The 17,335-nt window shown below is 43.9% G+C and overlaps 1 protein-coding gene across 2 annotated transcripts; it reads right to left on the bottom strand.

Moving 5' to 3' along the window:
- Positions 1 to 5,318: 5,318 nt before the first annotated feature.
- On the bottom strand, positions 5,319 to 17,221 carry SLC30A10 (solute carrier family 30 member 10). Of its 2 annotated transcripts, XM_053383138.1 has the most exons (5): positions 16,767 to 17,221; positions 16,212 to 16,259; positions 8,096 to 8,179; positions 6,747 to 6,986; positions 5,319 to 5,816 (listed from the first exon to the last, which is right to left on the bottom strand). In XM_053383138.1, exons 1-5 carry the CDS (start codon positions 17,212 to 17,214, stop codon positions 5,329 to 5,331), a joined length of 1,308 nt encoding a protein of 435 aa, XP_053239113.1. In that variant the 5' UTR covers positions 17,215 to 17,221; the 3' UTR covers positions 5,319 to 5,328. The 2 variants fall into 2 exon arrangements, with proteins under 2 accessions (XP_053239113.1, XP_053239112.1); XM_053383137.1 differs by lacking the exons at positions 16,212 to 16,259; positions 16,767 to 17,221 and adding an exon at positions 9,512 to 10,464.
- Positions 17,222 to 17,335: the final 114 nt, after the last annotated feature.

The following is a 17,335-nucleotide window of genomic DNA, read 5'->3' as shown; positions in this document are numbered from 1 at the left end:
TCACCTCCTGAGTCAACTACCTGTTCCCTAATGGTGTGGTGAAGGATGTTGTCCCCTTGCCATGTTTGAGATAGGAGTCCCAACTGTATGTAGACTGAGAGAGTGCAATCTGGTTCTTTGCCTCGGGCCACAAAAAGTCTTGAGTCGGCCCTGGCAAAGATGGTGACAGTTGCATTGTGTGCAAATGAGTTGCAAAACTAGTTAAGGAACTGCAGGAAACTGCTTGCCACAATAACTGGAAGAAAGGGGTCCAAGAATGGTGGCTCCGTGTGCAATTCAATGCCCAAGAAGCCCTGTTTAGGCGTTATACTTGAACAGGTTACAGTAATGCAAGTAGAGATTGTGGGGCCCTGCATGCTAGCTCTGCCCCACCCCATGAGCCTGCTGGACCCACCTGCTCCTGCCCCAACCAGGCCATGCATAGAAAGTTCATCACAATCAGAATCCTGATAACTGTCAGGATGCTGTCAACAGCTCCCGGCTGGTTGCCCAGGAAAGTATTATTGGCATAACCTGTTGGTGTTTTGCAACTTTCTGACTAGTTGCAGGACCTTAGCCAGACCTAGCAGAGTAAACGCAGAATTCACAAAAACAATTGGCAACTTGGCTGCAGACAGGATGGACGAAGCAGAAACCAGGAACTTGTAGTTAGGTGTTTATTATATACAGTGGACTATTTACAGGAACAGAACAGAACACGGATCTTTAGCTAGCTCTCTCATACACGACTTACAACTCTCAACTCCTACACTCGTACTAACACACATTCCAGTTAGTAGGCCATTAATCATTATTCCCGTGAGAGAGCTTGACCAATCATGGAGCTGTCTCCATGCCTCTGTATCACCAGGCAGATTACTCCTTCACATTGCCTTGGCTGTCTGCCAAACCCTAATTGACTTTGTGTGAGTAGCTGCACGTATTCAGATTCCCAACAAGTATAAAGACAAGGAAAAGTTTCTTACAGTCCTTTTTTATTTCAAACCTTACAGAGAGAGGCTATAGAACCCAGCCTCTTGGATAATGGCGTTGTCCCAAGTGAATTTCCACCCCACCCCCCATCTCTCCCACTTCCTCATTCCTCATCATCATTAGCACCTCTTCTACAAGTGCTAAGTGCCCTCTGTCTTTGAGCTCTTTGCTCTCCTACTTTTAAGACCCACCGGGTTCTGGGAGATAGAGGGTCTGGAATGCTTTCTAATAACAATGTGTCATGCTTTGGCTCTCCCATGATTTCCCAACTTTTCCCCTCATCTGCTTCTGAGCTGCTACCTTCCCTTCCTCAACCCCCTGTTGTAAATCTATACAGTCATACCTCAGGATGAATACGCTTCAGCTTATTTTCGGGTTGCGCTCTGGGTATATTTCAGCTTATTTCCGGGTTTCGCCACTCGCGCATGCACAGACACTCAAAATGACATCACGCACATGCGCGGAAGCGGCGAAACGCGACCCGCACACTCGCACTCGCATCTTACATTCGCTTCAGGATGCAAACGGGGCTCTGGAACGGATCCCGTTCGCATCCAGAGGTACCACTGTACTGTCTTCCTCTTCCTTCTCCCTGGGTCAGGATGGGGAGGCGGTCTCCACCATTCCTCCTCTGCCCAGTCCCTGACAATAACACAAGAGTTCCTGGTGCTCCCAGGGCCTTATCAGCTGAAGGCACCTATGAAGCCTTCTTCATATCTTCTCACTCAAAACTGGGGTTGACTGGTGTGCATTCCACCTGATTCTGACTATTGTGCTTTTGTGGTATTTGCACAAGGAAGAGCCCACACTAAAGCTTCAGTCTTAGCTGGATGATAACGAGACTGGGCCCAACCAGGAAAATAAAAAAGGGTTTGGACAAGCCTGCACAGTGCAGACTGGAAATGCAAGATAACGGATGAGGCATTGGGCTATGAGATGAGAGCAGGAACTAGCAGTGTTACACCCTCCATCTGGAAGAGTAAGAAACATTGAAAACAAGAATCTGGTATACAATTTTTGAAGAGCACATGGCTTGTGGTTTGGGAGTAGGGAGGTCCTTTGTAAAAGAAACAGCTGTCTGTTGCATATGTTATCTCCCAAAGTCAATTTGAACTTTGTGGTTCTGTGATTCTATAAAACCAATTAGAACTAGTAATGTTCCAAGCCCATTCCCACCCAGCTAAGCCCCCTCCCCATATCCTCCACACACCACATTCCCAATGCCATGGCAAGCAGTTTTTGCTTAAATTTTCAAATTGGTTAAAAACATGTTTGAGGGGAAATGCATCAAACAGCAGCATTTCTCAGATCACAGGGTGTGCATGAACTGTGGCTGTACTCAGCTTCAAACATCAGGCAATTGTTATCTCACCCTTCCAAACTTACGACAGCACTGAGACACCATTTGCCAAATAGTCCAAAATATGCATGCCTCTTATAATGTTGATACATGTGAAAATTGGGGCATATTCCCTTAAAATACTAGGTAAGGGCAGAATCCCTTTGGCACAGACACTAAATTTTACCTGACATTGTATTTGTACTTCCATATATGTACCCAAGCACAAAATATCTAGCGAGAATAAGGCCTTGAAAGATTTTATTTTTCGTAGACACAAGGTGTTTACTTAAAAAAAACACTTTATTTACAGCATCCAACTTTTTCTTCTTCAACATATAAAATTCACAAGGCATGTGGAGAAAGTTTGCACCAGTGTTTTGTTCACAAAAGCATATATACAAGCCAAGGTTTTTAATTAGATGCAGAATTAGATGTGTCAGGTAAAACATTATTATTCCAAACAGAATTATATTCCAGAGAGTCCACTTATTATACAGGCAGGAGGTAACTTCACAAGAAGTTATAACATAAACCTTCATACAGTGAAGAGAGCACATTCAAAAGATGATACACAACCACTTTTTTTGGCAGTTCATTAAATGTGAATATGATTTTTTAAATGTCAGCAACCGTCCCCAAATGAAGTGCTTGGATTGAGGCCATATTTGGCACAAACTATAGAAATCTTTAGAATACTTTGGTTAAGATTCATGCAGCTTTCAATCCATGCATCTCAACATTAAGAATCAAGGACTCAGTCACCTCATCATAATCATAAGGTATCATGGCCATACCAAAGCCCGCAAAGAGAACTAAATCTTACTGGAATGTGCCACCCAATATTTGTGTGAAAATTTCAGGATGTGGCAAAATTTAGAGTTTAGAGGGCTTTATTGCGAATTTTTATCATACCAGGAAGCTGGCCAGTTCACTTAGAATCCCCCCTGGGGACGACAACAATATTCTATTATAATTTATAGTACACATTTGTAAGGGTATAGCAATGATCCTGTGGCTTTCTTCATTGCGGGATGGCTTCCATCACGTCAGAATGAAATCCTTACATAGGCAGGAATGTGCTTAAAGCAAAAAATAAGAGGTCATGGATCAAAACAATCTATAAATGAGGATGGACAATCCACCCACTTCTTTCAAAGCTGAAGAAAATTTTGAGACGAGTAGGAAGTGGAACACAGGAAGCTGCCTTATTCCAAACAGACCATTGGTCTATCCACCTCAGTATTGACTGGTAAGGCTCTCTAAGGTTAGAGACAAGAACCTTTCCCAAATCCTACTTGGAGATGCCAGGAACTGAACCTGAGGACAGGCCCAGGGCCGACCAGTATATCGTATTTTGAAAAATAAGACTTGGATAATGGTTTTGCAGAACAAAAACCCATGGGTGAAAACAACAACAGGTCAAGTATAGGAGCCGCTCTAGGAGCAAAGCAGCACATGCAATTGCATGTTTATAGAAACTATAGGAAGGAACAAATTTGAGTTTTTTGGCAAGGGGGGAATCTCAACGACTCTTCCTGATCCACAAAAGTTAGAGCAGTATAATAGTCAAAACCCTTGCTTCTCCTGAGAGTTGTCTTGGATGGATTGTATCACGCTGCCACAGACATTCTTTGGCAAACATGTATCCTGACGATTTCTATATTCCCTGGTGTTAACTCACTGACATGGATATTTGAAGCTGGTGAAACCTCTCACTTGCATACAGACACATTTGCAAGAGGTGCCCATTTCTTAAAGGGGAAAAAATGAGTAGGAACATGATCTATATTTCCAAGTAAGATATATTACATGTTTATTTGCAGCGGACATTTTGGAAATAGGAACGACACTGACCATCACCCCTCAAACAAGTACAGTTAAGAAGTTATGCTATTTAAGATATGATTGGGGGGAATATAAATATATAACCTGTATACAAAGAAATCAAATCGATATTACAGATGGACACATACTAAAACACAACAGTCTCAACTCATGCTACAAAAATCCATACATTCATTCACTGAAATGGCAGGAAAATACACAGGCAGGAGAGATAATCATTTGTTTCAACGGTGCTTTCAACTGATAATACAGAGCAGCAATACTTTGGTGAATTATAACCATAGTTCATTGCCAGCATTCAGGTAAACCTGCCTAACAATCCCTTAGGCCAGCCTTTCCCCCACTTGGTGCCCTCCACCCCACTTTTCCAGAAATCCCACTTCTAATTTCAAGTAAACAAGAGGCATTTGAAAACAAGACTAATGAAACTACCACCTACTCTCATTCCTTCATAATGGTGCTCTGGGGCAGCCCAATCAAAGGGAACTAAGAGACCTGCAATGAGCACGACATTTCGGTAAAAACAGAGGTAAAAAAACAGTGTGCTCAGCCGTAAGGTATTTCATAGAATCATAGAATTGGAAGAGACCACAAGGGCCATCGAGTCCAACCCCCTGCCAAGCAGGAAACACCATCAGAGCACTCCTGACATATGGTTGTCAAGCCTCTGCTTAAAGACCTCCAAAGAAGGAGACTCCACCACACTCCTTGGCAGCAAATTCCACTGTCGAACAGCTCTTACTGTCAGGAAGTTCTTCCTAATGTTTAGGTGGAATGTTTAGGTATTTACCCCTGGAGGAAAAGGAATTAAGTGTCAAAATGGCACTGGGCATATTTGGCAAATGCCAGAAACACTCCTTGAAGACAAGGGATGGCTAAAAGGCACTTCTGTTTCCTGGGATGTCCCTCATTTCAGCATTGCAGGGCTGAAGGTACCAGTGGCTGCATGGATAGAAGGGCCTTCTACCTGCACAGCTAGACCTTTAGATACAAGCCAGGAATACCTGCTCTAGATGCCCTCTTATGCTATGCATTGGACACCCAGCTGTCAAACGCCACTCCCCAGGCCTGTGGCAAGTGCTTGCCAGCAGCTTTTTAGCCAAGGGGGCATTGCCAAGGATAATTTTGCCCTAGATGAACAGCAGTCGCCAAGCGCGAGCCCAAGCTGCCTAGAATTGTGTGCTATTTATATAGGGCTTGTCATCGCCTGCTTCTTTGTAACTGTCCTTTGAGCAGCTGTGCTTTTTGACGGGCTCCTCGGCCCACGTGGGTTCATTGGGAATCTCCACCACGTCTTTCCTGTGGAAGACTTTGTGCAGCGAGGGAGACAGGCTGCTCTTCTTCTCGTTGTAGCCGTTGACCTCAGCCAGGGCCGCTTCCTGCTGGCTGCAGCACAGCTGCGGGTCGCAAGCTCTGGAGATGCACGGAGTGCTGCACAGGACTTCGGGGTTCTTCTGGTCGGTGTACTCTGGCTGGATGGTGACTGAGTGGACCCCCGCTTCGTGGAACAACTCCCTCATCTTCTGCGAAGCATCTTGGTAATCGGAACTGGTGTGGCATTTGACGTGGAGGGTGGCAATGTTCTTCCCACTGACCATCTCCCAGACGTGCACCTCATGAATGCTTGTAATGCCTGGCACTTCGAGAAGCTTGTTTGCTGTTTGGTGGGGAGGGAGGACAATAAAAACAAGCAGAAAATAAACTCAATGAGATTTCATGAAGGGTCTACTGGCAGCAGTGATTTGATCAGAAACACTGTTCAGCAGCACACTGCAAAAGCAGAGAGAACCTTCCAGGACAAATACATTTTACGGGAGGGTTCATGGCCAGATCCAAAACATTCCTGGAAGAAGCAGAACAACTGGACCATGCTACACTATGCCTAGAGTCTTCCTGGGCTGCAGGGGCATCAGCACAGCACCACACACGATAGGAAAACAGTGAAGTGGAGCACAAGTTCTGGAAACATTAGCTGATTGAATCAAATGTGAGGTACTAAAAACAGACCCTGCTAAATGGCAAGTATCTGTATGGATTAGGTACCAGCATAATTTTAGGGAACCCAGCGCTGGGTATTTATGCCTTGCATGTGGTTTAAAACATACAAATGGCAACATCAGGTTCCCACCCCCACCCCCCAGGCTGGAAAGCTATCCCCATGGGACGGCATAACTTGGGGGGGGGATATGTCTTGGAAAGTTTCTGCACAAGTTTAAATTCAAAAGCAAAAAAAGCCCCCAAACCTTCACATGGTCTGAGTGTGTCCATAAGACAAAAGATTTATTTTTATACTGCCCAACTAACAATGCCCTCTGGGCACTTAACCGTTATCCTTCTACCTTCTTACATCTATAGATGTATGCAGTGATTTCAGGGAACAGCAGCTCAACGCCTGCTGTTTTGCATGAGTACTGTGTTCTCGAAATGCATGCTTTCACTAATCCACCAAGATTTGAGTCATGTTGCTAAGACACCACCATGTGAGTCAGTTTCTCAAAGCTCCTGAGAATGTAGAGTATAATCCAGAAATGTAATTCCAGGAATAACACTGGCTTTTTAAGTGCTTCGGCAGTAAAGTGCAACTTACTCAGCAACTGCATATTAACACTCTTGGGAACCATCTGCAGTAAGATTGTTGCCGTCTCCTTGATAAGCGGGAAGGCTGACGAGAGTATGATGATCACCATAATTATGGTCAGGCTTGGATCAATGTAGCACTCCCAGTTGCATGGGGTGTTCTCGTCCAGAGGAAGTGCATAGAATATGGAAGCAGCCACTACAACGATAACTGAGCCAAGAGCATCCCCCATCACATGCAAAAGAACACCTGAAATAAAGGACAGGAGAAACATTTGCTTTGATGATCAGATTTTGGGTGGTTCAAAGGCAGTAGATGTCAACCAGAGCTCAATCAAAACTTGCTTTTGAACCTAACTTTTAATAAATAGGACAATATTAAAATCAAGGTTCCACTTTCACATGTGACCTAGACCCATAATTCCTAATGTCGTCACAGAATGACTACATTCACGTGAGCACTAGCATTAGATTCAAAGCATTAACTTTAATAATGGAAGAGCAAACTATAGAGGACATTATAAATGAAATTTTACTTAGATGGGTGCTCAGCGATGCAAGTGAAAAAGTGTGAAGACTGCAATGAGTCCATTTTGCCACATGTACACATAGTGAGAAACCACCATCTAGTGTGGCTTCCCACTGTCCCAGAATTGGCCTCCACAGTCACTTATGGACACACTGTTAAGACCATATTCATGGCAAAGACAATTTTACTTGGCTATGTGTGATCGCCAAAGAAGACATGCAGTAAAGCGCACGGGCACATGATCTTCACACACTTATGTTCTCCTATGCCTGTGTAAGTAAAAAATAAAATGTGGAGCGTCCCTAAGCTCTTCGACTACAAGCCGAAAGCTGGATCATTTGATATTGTTAATGCGTCAGATACATGGACATCATCATGTGTAAAGCATTCTAAACTTGGCCTTCCAGGAGTCAACTTGGCTGCATCTGAGCAGCTATAGTCTATCTGTATTCTTTTTATTTGGTCAGTAATTTAATAACTTGTTGGATTAAATATGATTTATTGATATCTTGTACAGTGGTGGAGGAGCTACCAGCATGAGTCTGACCAAACTGCAGGAGGCAGTGGAAGACAGGAGTGCCTGGCATGCTCTGGTCCATGGGGTCTCGAAGAGTCAGACACGACTAAACGACTAAACAACAACAGTGGCAGGGGCCATCTTGTCACCCCTCCCAGAGTGGCACCTGGGGTGGACTGCCCCCTCCGCCGCCCTCTTCCTACACCACTGATCTTGTAATATAAATGTATTTAGAAACAGTGGGAATAAACTGGAACAGGTCACCAATAAAGAGGGTCCCCCAAAACTGGATAAGTCGTCTATCCTGTATTACCTCTGATATTCAAAGCTTCGGATTTTTTCTCTTTTTTCTGTATCACCTCATCTTCGGGCTTATTCTGGGTATTTATGGTGTCACCTGCATTCAAAGAAGAAACGCTGTGTTGTGTATAAGTTCTACAAACAGAAAAAACACCAATCTTTTCAAAACCAACTTAAATATTAAACGGTACCAGACGTTTTAGCAATGACCCTCCCACGCCTGCATGCAGACAACACACGTGCAATCATAACTGGAAGCTGATGCATAATTTCATGGAAACGCGGAAAGTAAACAAACTCCAATACATATAAATCGTGGTTATTTATTTGTGCTTAAAAGCTCTGCAAACTCCCACACAATTTTTTTTTTGTCAGTGAAAGAAAAAAAAAATTTTTATTTCATGAGCAAAAGGACAAAGTGCAAAAACAAAATACCCCAAAAAAAGGTATTTGAAGAAAAAGAAACTAACACAGAGAGAAAATATTGCCAGGGAAGGACACCAAAAATGAAAGGAGGGCAAATAAACATGTGAGAAGGGAACAGGAAGGAAGAGAAAAGAAGGGGGGAAGGTGTAAAAAAAAGAGAGAGAGAGAAAATTGTGGAGAGAAAAATAACAAACCAGAAAGCTGATGATGGCATGGAAAATCTGCCTCATCTAATCTACCTGAAAGTCAGTACTGTATAACATTAGAAGTTATTCAACTATACCCACTTTTAGCTGGCATTCTACAGTAAAATCTGCACATTTTTTTTGTACTTGGCCTGTGTGCATATCACCTTGCGTATAACGGAGAATAGATGGAGATGGAGGAAAGAGAGGTTGGAAAGAGAAAAGTAAGAATAGGGAAAGCTGAGGATTTGAGAACTTTAGGGAGGATTTAAAAAGAAAGAGAGCCAGTGTGGTGGTTGGAATGATGGGCTTTGAAACGCCCACTCAGCCAAAAAGCTCACTGGAGGATCTTGGTTCCCTGTCTCTTAACCTAACCTACCCCACAGGGTTGCTGTGAGGACAAAATGGAGAGGAGGAGAAGTGCGTACCACTCCCCAGAGAAAAGGTGAGGTATAAATGTAATATAAATAAAGCAAAAAAGTACTAATACAAGAGTGGGGGATGTGATGGGGTGGCAGTGAAAAACAAGAGGGAAGAAAGCATATAGAGCTGGATAAATATATTTATTCATCATAATATAAATAGAAGAATTATAATTATAAGTGTGGGGAAATGTACAAGTTAAGGAAAGGAGGTGGGTGGGAAACGAATTATACTGATGCAAAGAAAACTGATGGAAAAAATCTGCCCCCAAAGAAGAGAATATGGGGGAAATAAGAACAAAGCGAGAAAGAAAGAAAGAAAGAAAGGAGGAGAAAGAAAATGGTGAAGAGAGGAAAGGAGGCGAGGGATCAGTGAAGGAGGAAACCGAGAGGCACCTGCTCCGTCCACGCTGCAAGACTCCAGGTCAAGGTCGAGGGCCGCTGGCAGGGCGCCCTCGGGGGCCGCGGCGGCGCCGGGCTCGGGGTCTCCGTCGAGGCTGGGCTCTGGCGTGGCCTTGGCCGACGGGCCGCGTCGGAGGCAGGTGGGCCAGCAGGAGGCCCAGTCCTGGAAGACGAGGAGCCCCACGAGGTTGACGGCGAGGCCGAGCGCGCCCACGATGAGGATGAGCTTGGCGTCGCGGATGGCCTGGGGGCTGGCCAGGCGCTGCAAGGCCTCCACGAGGATGGTGAAGGAGAGCGCGGCCAGGAAGACGGCGTTGCAGAGCGCGCCCACCACCTCGGCGCGGCCGTAGCCGAAGGAGGCGTCGGGGCTGCGGCGCCGGCGGCGGCGGGAGATGCGCCCGGTGGAGAGGCCCACGCAGAGCGCGATCAGGTCGGAGAGCATGTTGAAGGAGTCGGACACCAGCGCTATGGAGTTGCCCACGTAGCCCGACACCATCTCGGCCACGAAGAAGCCCGCCGTCAGCACCAGCATGAAGATCAGGCGGCACGTCTGGCCTGTGTAGCGCCCCATGGCGAAGCGGGAGGCGGCGCGTTTGGAGAGGAGGGCGCTGCCGGGTGGGCGCCCCTACTCTTGAAGCCCTCCAGGGGCTTCCTGGGCTCCAGCCCCCGAGCGAGCCTCCGGGCTGGCTTGTTGCTTCGCCGTCACCCCCTCCGTCGGGCTGGCTGCGCCTTTGGACCGGCGGGCAGAGAGGCGAAGGCGCGGCGCTGATGCCCCTCTCCGCCGCCTGCCAACAAGTGCTTTGCGCGCCCTGCCGCGGCTGGTGACTATGCACTTTGCTTTTATAGAGGCGCGGCAGGGGCGGCACCGACGCCCTTCTGCACCGACAACGCCCGGCGAGATTTGCCGCCGTCCGCAAATTCTTATCCATCAGCGCTAAAGGACAAAGGGGGAAAAGCGCCGCTTGCCAACTCGCCACCCCGCCCACACGCTTGCCGTGCACCCAGTCAAGGTACAAGAGCCGTCTCAGCATCTCTGCCTCCTTTACCTTTAAATAGGGAAGATGTTGGACAAGTGAAGGTTTCACCTGCCGCTCCTGGGGATCATTTAGGACGCTGCCACACACACATTAGGGTGTATCATTTTTCCAGGTTGCCGGACACATGCTCTCACGACCATGTTTTGCAGCTATGGGTGTGAACTCGCCTTTATCATAAAGACTTGGTGATCCTATAATCTACCTGTATTTCCAATTGCTCATCATATCTTAGATTGTTGACCAATATTTATGGATTCCCCTGCCCCGTTTGAGCCCATAGCCAAAATGGCCATAAAATAATATTGGAAAGAGCATTTGAGGATAAAAAGTTTAAGCGCAGGTTCGCCCAGCCCAAAAGCTTGTTTTTCAGCATAATTGTGTTGTCTTATGTATATTCTCATTAAAACCCATATAAGCATCTCCAGAAGACATTTAAGCCCAGGATTCTTCATGTTCTGCTTCCTTCCAGCTCAAGGATTCTTTTAAAAAGCAATTACTTACAATATTACCAATTATGCCCTTCTCAGTTTCACTGGAATCAAATCTGAAGACTAGTCCGTATTTTAGATAAGATTATCTTGCCATTCGTGGGCTGCCATTCAATTTCATCCTGATTTTAATTTGAAGCTGTATTTTAATTAATTGTTTGATTGTGTTTTTAATTTATCATATATTTGGTATTAGCTGCCCTGAGCCTGGTCCTGGCCAGGGAGGGCGGGGTATAAATAAAATTCATAATTTCTATTATCATCATCATCATCATCATTATTACATGAATCCAATGCTACTACAATCAATGCACATTTAAAGACCTGACTTCCCCCCAAGGATCCTGGGAACTGTAGTTTGTTAAGAGCACTGGGAATTGCAGCTCTGTGAAGGAGAAGCTACAGTTTTCAGGATTCTTTGGAGAAAATTCATGTACATGCTTTAAAAGCATGGTACAAATCTGCAAATGGAACTTCATCAATAATTCCAAATTAATTTAAGCAGATGACATGTTTTGAAATGTTATCAGCTTAAATTAATTTGGAATTATTGGAATTAATGTTGCCATTGAATAACCTATTTTGAAATTCAGTGAATCACTAATATTAAACATTGCAGGATAGGAGGAAAAGTTACCCAGCGTCAAGGAATATTATAGTCCAATGGGCATAGATTAGACAACATGAAAAAAATCTGGAACTAATTGAAATCACAAGCAACGGTATAGCTCTTTTCACTAAAAGCTTACAAATAAACAACAACAAAAAGAGGCAGCATTTTCTGTATTGTCCAAGTCATACACCTTGGGCACTTATTTGCCTGTTACAAAATTCATCCATTATATGATATTCTCATCCTCAAAAACCAATGAAACAGCGTCTGTTCCCCATCACCATGCACAAAAGAAGTATCATTTTCTCCTGAGAGAAGAAAAATGGCTCTGCTGCTTGTTGGTGAAGAAGATATGATATATCTTCACTATATCCTGCATGTGTCATAGAATTGGAAGGGACCCTGAGGGTCATCTTGTCCAACCTCCTGCAATGCAGGAATCTCAACCAAAGCATCCATGGCCGATGGCCACCTCTGCTTAAAACCCTCCATTGAAGAAGAGCCAACCACGTTCTGAGAGAGTCTGTTCCACTGTGGAACAGCTCTTACCGTCAGAAGGTGGGATTCTTTCTTTTCTGTTCCCCAACTGAATTGATGGATGCCAATGCTGCCGGATTGGATAGTGGCAATAGTGTTTTACTGCCAAGTTGTAAGTGGATGCTGTAAATGACACTGCCTTATCAAATTGCGGCAGACAAGAATATGATTGTGGTTATGTTTAATATCCCAAATTGGCTTGCCAAGTTCTGTCGAGGAAAGAATAATATTTTATCTAAATAGCATTTGTAGTTCCCATTTATTCAAATAACAGTTGAAATATCAAGCAGATTTAACTGAAATTGAGAGACTAACATTAAGGCAAAAAAAAAAAAGACTCATTCTGTGAGTAGCATAGTTTTAGCATCATTTACCCTCTTGACTGTTGCTTAAACCTCCAGTCACACTATTAATTATGTGCAAGGATTAAACTGGGGCAACACGACCACTAGCCATGATGGCTATATCTTACCTCTGTGCATCCCAGTTGCTTAGGATCATATTGCACTCAGGTCCTGCTTGTGGGCTGCTGTGAAAACAGACTGCTAGACTAAATAGTCCTTTGGTTTGATCCAACAGGACTCTTCCAGTTTTCTTATGTTCTGAAGACCAGTTTGTGGCAGACCATAGCTGTCTTTTTGTTCTTATGCTTAGCCATTCAGTGGGTTCGTAACTACTGAATTTTCTAGATCTCATTACTGTACTCTTAATGATGTCAAGCCATAACTGCCTGCGCCTGATTGCTTATGGGGAAGCCAGTGTCAAGAATTACAAACCCAGCACAGGGACTTCTCCATCCTCAATGAACCAGTTGAGTTTCAGAATCCTTGTGGAGAAAGCCACTGATGAAAATATAGGTAGCACGAGACAGTGGCTGGAATTTGGTTGTGACAAAAAGATTTGTGTCGCCTTGGACAAGTCTCTGTCTAATATAACTATCCTGCTTCCCAGGATTGTATTTAGGATTCATGGACATATCGGTCTATTTTGGTTTCTCCATGTTTTTCCTGTCTTATGTTCAGATTGACCATATCCAGTTTGTGAAGTTTGTAAAGGTCCTGACAAAAATTCATATACATTTTCATAGGAACTTGAGAAGCTGCTATATAATGAATCCAGACCATTGGTTCAGCTAGCTCAGTATAATCTACACTGAATAGTGCTGGCTCACAAGGATTTCAGACAGATTTCAGTCCTACATGGAGACTCTGGGGATTGGACCAGGGAAACTTCTACATCCAAAACAGATACTTCATCACTGAGCTATAGCCTTTCATGTATTCTTCTCCTAATATAGACATTTTTGCATGCAGTTTTGTCTAACATACATATTTTTTTCCCAGCAGTTTCTCCTCACAGAATGCCCTTTTTTACATTATTTTCTTACACACACATTTTTGTGTGCACTTTTACCTAATGCACACTTTTTGGTGTGCATATTCTCGGTCGGAGAATTGCATTGCAAAATTCAGAGAAGTGTGAATTTCAAAGGATAACTGCGAAATTAGGTAGAATAAGAATGGAGAGGTCACATGCACACCCTACATTTAAGGCACTCCTTCAGCACTTTAACAGTCGTGGAGAATCCTGGGAACTATAGTTTGTTCGGGGTGCTGAAAATTGTAGGTCTTTGAGGTCAGCACACGTAACAGACCAGAGTTCCCAGGATATTTGGAAGGAGCCATGCTGGAATGAGAGTTTTAAATGCATGGTGTGGGTGTGATCCAAATCCAAAGTAATAATAATAAAAGCTATAATAGTGCAGGGAGGGGAAACATCTTCACTAAACACTGAAAGGATAATACTGTGAACACGAGGCAAACCTTGTTGACAGAATTTGACAAGCGGTGTCACTACTAAGGAGATCTCCTTTCTAGTCCCACCTACCTTACCTCAGGTAGGGCATCTGGATGATATCCTCAAAAGACTGCCTCACTTTATAAGCAGGTTGATACGAGAGTAGGTGTTCCAGCAGGTATCTGGATTCCATCCTTAAGGGACTTTGAAGGTAAGCACCAGCACTTTTAATTGTGCTCCCTGTAAGATTTCGGGGAACAATAACTTTGCATATTCAAGAAGGAGTGACAGTGGTACCTCAGGTTAAGAACTTAATTCTTTCTGGAGGTCCGTTCTTAACCTGAAACTGTTCTTAACCTGAGGTACCACTTTAGCTAATGGGGCCTCCCACTGCCGCCGTGCCACCATGTGATTTCTGTTCTCATCCTGAAGCAAAGTTCTTAACCCGAGGTACTATTTCTGGGTTAGCAGAGTCTGTAACCTGAAGCGTCTGTAACCCGAGGTACCACTGTATAGTCAATCCTGCCAAACGTACCTGTATGAGATATGCATTTGAAAACCTGTTTGCCAGATTCCCACTTGGCATTTTGAGGGACACATATTAGGGAAAAAACAAAAAAAAACACCTAAAAGAATGTGTGATTTGGCTCCAAGTCTGTTGAAAAGGAGTGACTCTGTAAGTTGGCATGTTCTTTCTAGGTTACCTCCGAAGGATTCTTAATAATTGTGGCCAAAGTGCAAAGCTGGCTAATAGCCATTTATACAACAACCAGATTATTAATTGCTAGAAAGCGATAATTGGCTTGTCCATTGACGTCAACGGGCTTCACAGTTATCACTAAGGGCAGAGTGTGATGAGATGTGGATTGCATAGCTTGGAATATGTCCTCTACATTCGGTTTCCATTGCTCCTGCACTGTGGGGAGGTACTGTAGGCTCAAGAAACCACTCAAGCTAAGAGGGGAGGGAATTTACTGGACCACTGCCTGCCACACCTCCCAATTCTACAAGTTTATTTGGCCAGAATAGTGACTACAGATGTTCATGTTTAGACAAACATTTATCTCTGACACCTAAATGTTAGCATAGTCCAGGGGTAGCCATCCCAGGTGTTGTTGGTCTCCAACTCCTCCCATCAGCTGCAGCCAGCATGACCAGTGGTCAGCGGGGATAAGAGCTGTTGGCCAACAGGATCTGGAGAACATCAAGTCGGTCACCCATGTCCTGGTAGAGCATGACAACTGACTTTTCAAATGCTCTGCTTTAGTATTAGGGCATTGGTGACTCACACAATTGCCAGAGAGAGAGAGAGAGAGAGAGAGAGAGAGAGATATTTAGCAGGCGCCATCACTGTGCTCCTTTAGATACCTGCTGAAAACTTTTCTGTTTCAGCAAGCCTATCCAGACACAGAATTTGCTCTTAAATTTGCTTTATCTCATTTTTAATTGTATTTGTTATTACCGAAATGTTTGCCACACTGAGCTCCTTTGGGAGGAAGGGTGGGGCATACATTTAATACATAAATAATATCAAACTTGGTTGACCAAGAAAATAACAGTGGAGTGATTATGTGTTCTCCCCAAGATCCTAATGAGAAAAAAGAGTCGACACACAACTTTCAACCTTTTATTTTATTTTAATTGTGTAACATATTTGCAACTTGCCCAGCCGTCAGTAGAGGTGGCTCATAACAATAATTAAAATCAGAAATCATATACCTTTGACATAATATATTGGTACAAACTAGTTATATCCAGTGAAATGTGTGTAGCTTTTTTCAAGCAAGAACAAATGTGACCCCCATTGGCAGTGCAGTGGAGAGACGTTGCCTATTATAGTGCAGCTTCTTAATTCTAGACCCAGAACTTACGTAATGTGCCATAAAGCTCCTGATGATTTAAGCAGATGCTGATTTATTCATTTTTAAAGTCGCTTAGGGGATTCAGATTTTCATTTCTACTGTTTGGCCTTTTCCCAGACTTCTGCTATTCTCTTGACAGAATTCAGCCAGCAGTGTAGATTACTTAATTTCAAGGAACAGTGAGATGACACTTCTCTTTCCCATAACACAAATAGGCAGCAGCAGCAACAACAAATCAGCAATGTAGCCCTGATCACACAGTCACTCTCACACACATTCTTAGTGCCAATGCATACGTATAGAATAGTATATGTTGTACCTACTTCTGTACATATGGAATAAGGCATTTTCAAGACTCACCTAAATCAGGAAAGGGTGTTATCACTGGACCTTCTCTAACTGAGTAGCCTAAGAAAAATATTAATGGAAAGCATACTGATTAAATATTCTGGGAAAGGCTCAGACTAACCAAACAGCAATAGAATTTGTCTAGTTTTAAATTACAAATCAATGCACCTCTGAAGAGTATAGACTCAGCTGAATAGCCATGATTTCATCAAAGCTAATGGAAAATAGCCTCAAAGTTATATTTCCAATAGAAGTAGCTAGGGTTGCTTCCAAATGTAACTGAGTTGTGTTTTGATAAGAGGAAATGCCACACTGGTAAGGACTGGTGGTTCTCGGTAACTTGCAAAAAGCTTGTGGCTTGTGATGCATTGTAATATTTTTTTGTTATTTAAAACAAGGCCAACACATGATTGCTTTTGATCATACCACATATCGAACTATTTAAAAGTTTAGGGTCTGCATCATGGAGCAAACCCCCCCCCCAAAAAATCACCCTTTAATAAAGTGTCAACCTATGTCTAGAAGTATTAGTTATGGACAAGGTAGTGATTTAAAAAAATTCCTTACCTGTTTCCATGTCTTGGTCGAAAGAGTCGTGACAGTAACAACAGTCCAGAAAGACGACATAATTGACCGCGTTGAAGAACAGCCCCACAAGTCCAGCGATTAGGACAAACAGCGCATTTTCGGTCTTCTGTGGGTTGAGGAACCTCTTCAGGGCTTCGATCAGGATGCTGAACATGAGGGCCGTGGCAAAGACAGAGTTGCCAAATGCACCCACCACATCGGCCCGGGGGAAGCCGAAGGTGCCGTTCTTGTGCCACCGAATGCGGCTGACTCTTACGCCAAGCAAGCCGACGATCATAGAGATCAGGTGAGACAGGACAGCAAAAGCGTCCGACGTGAGAGAGAGGGAGTTACCTATGTAGCCCACCACCATTTCGCCCACAAAAAGCATAAAAGTCACAATGCACATGAAGAAAAGCCGGCTGCTCCGTCCCGTGTAGCGACCCATGGCAGAGAAGCGTGGTCTTGGCAGGATTAGCAAGCAACGATTGGCAGGTCTCCCCTTTTTATTGTCTTCTGCTGCTTGTGTTTAGAAGCTAATTTTTATAAGATGCACTAAAGCAATAAAA

The sequence above is a fragment of the Podarcis raffonei genome, chromosome 3 (genome assembly GCF_027172205.1).
Source record: "Podarcis raffonei isolate rPodRaf1 chromosome 3, rPodRaf1.pri, whole genome shotgun sequence".
NCBI classification, from domain to species: Eukaryota; Metazoa; Chordata; class Lepidosauria; order Squamata; family Lacertidae; genus Podarcis; species Podarcis raffonei.
The sequence above is the reverse complement of the archived record's forward strand: the minus strand, read 5'-3'. Positions and strand labels throughout refer to the sequence as shown.

Excerpts from the sequence above, each read along its gene's own strand:
- SLC30A10 (XM_053383137.1), bottom strand. The coding sequence starts at position 10,088 with ATGGGGCGCTACACAGGCCAGACGTGCCGCCTGATCTTCATGCTGGTG. Across the intron at positions 6,987-8,095 it reads CGAAGCTTTGAATATCAGAG|GTGTTCTTTTGCATGTGATG; the intron begins GTAATACAGGAT and ends CCTTTATTTCAG. Across the intron at positions 5,817-6,746 it reads TGTTAATATGCAGTTGCTGA|CAAACAAGCTTCTCGAAGTG; the intron begins GTAAGTTGCACT and ends CCCACCAAACAG.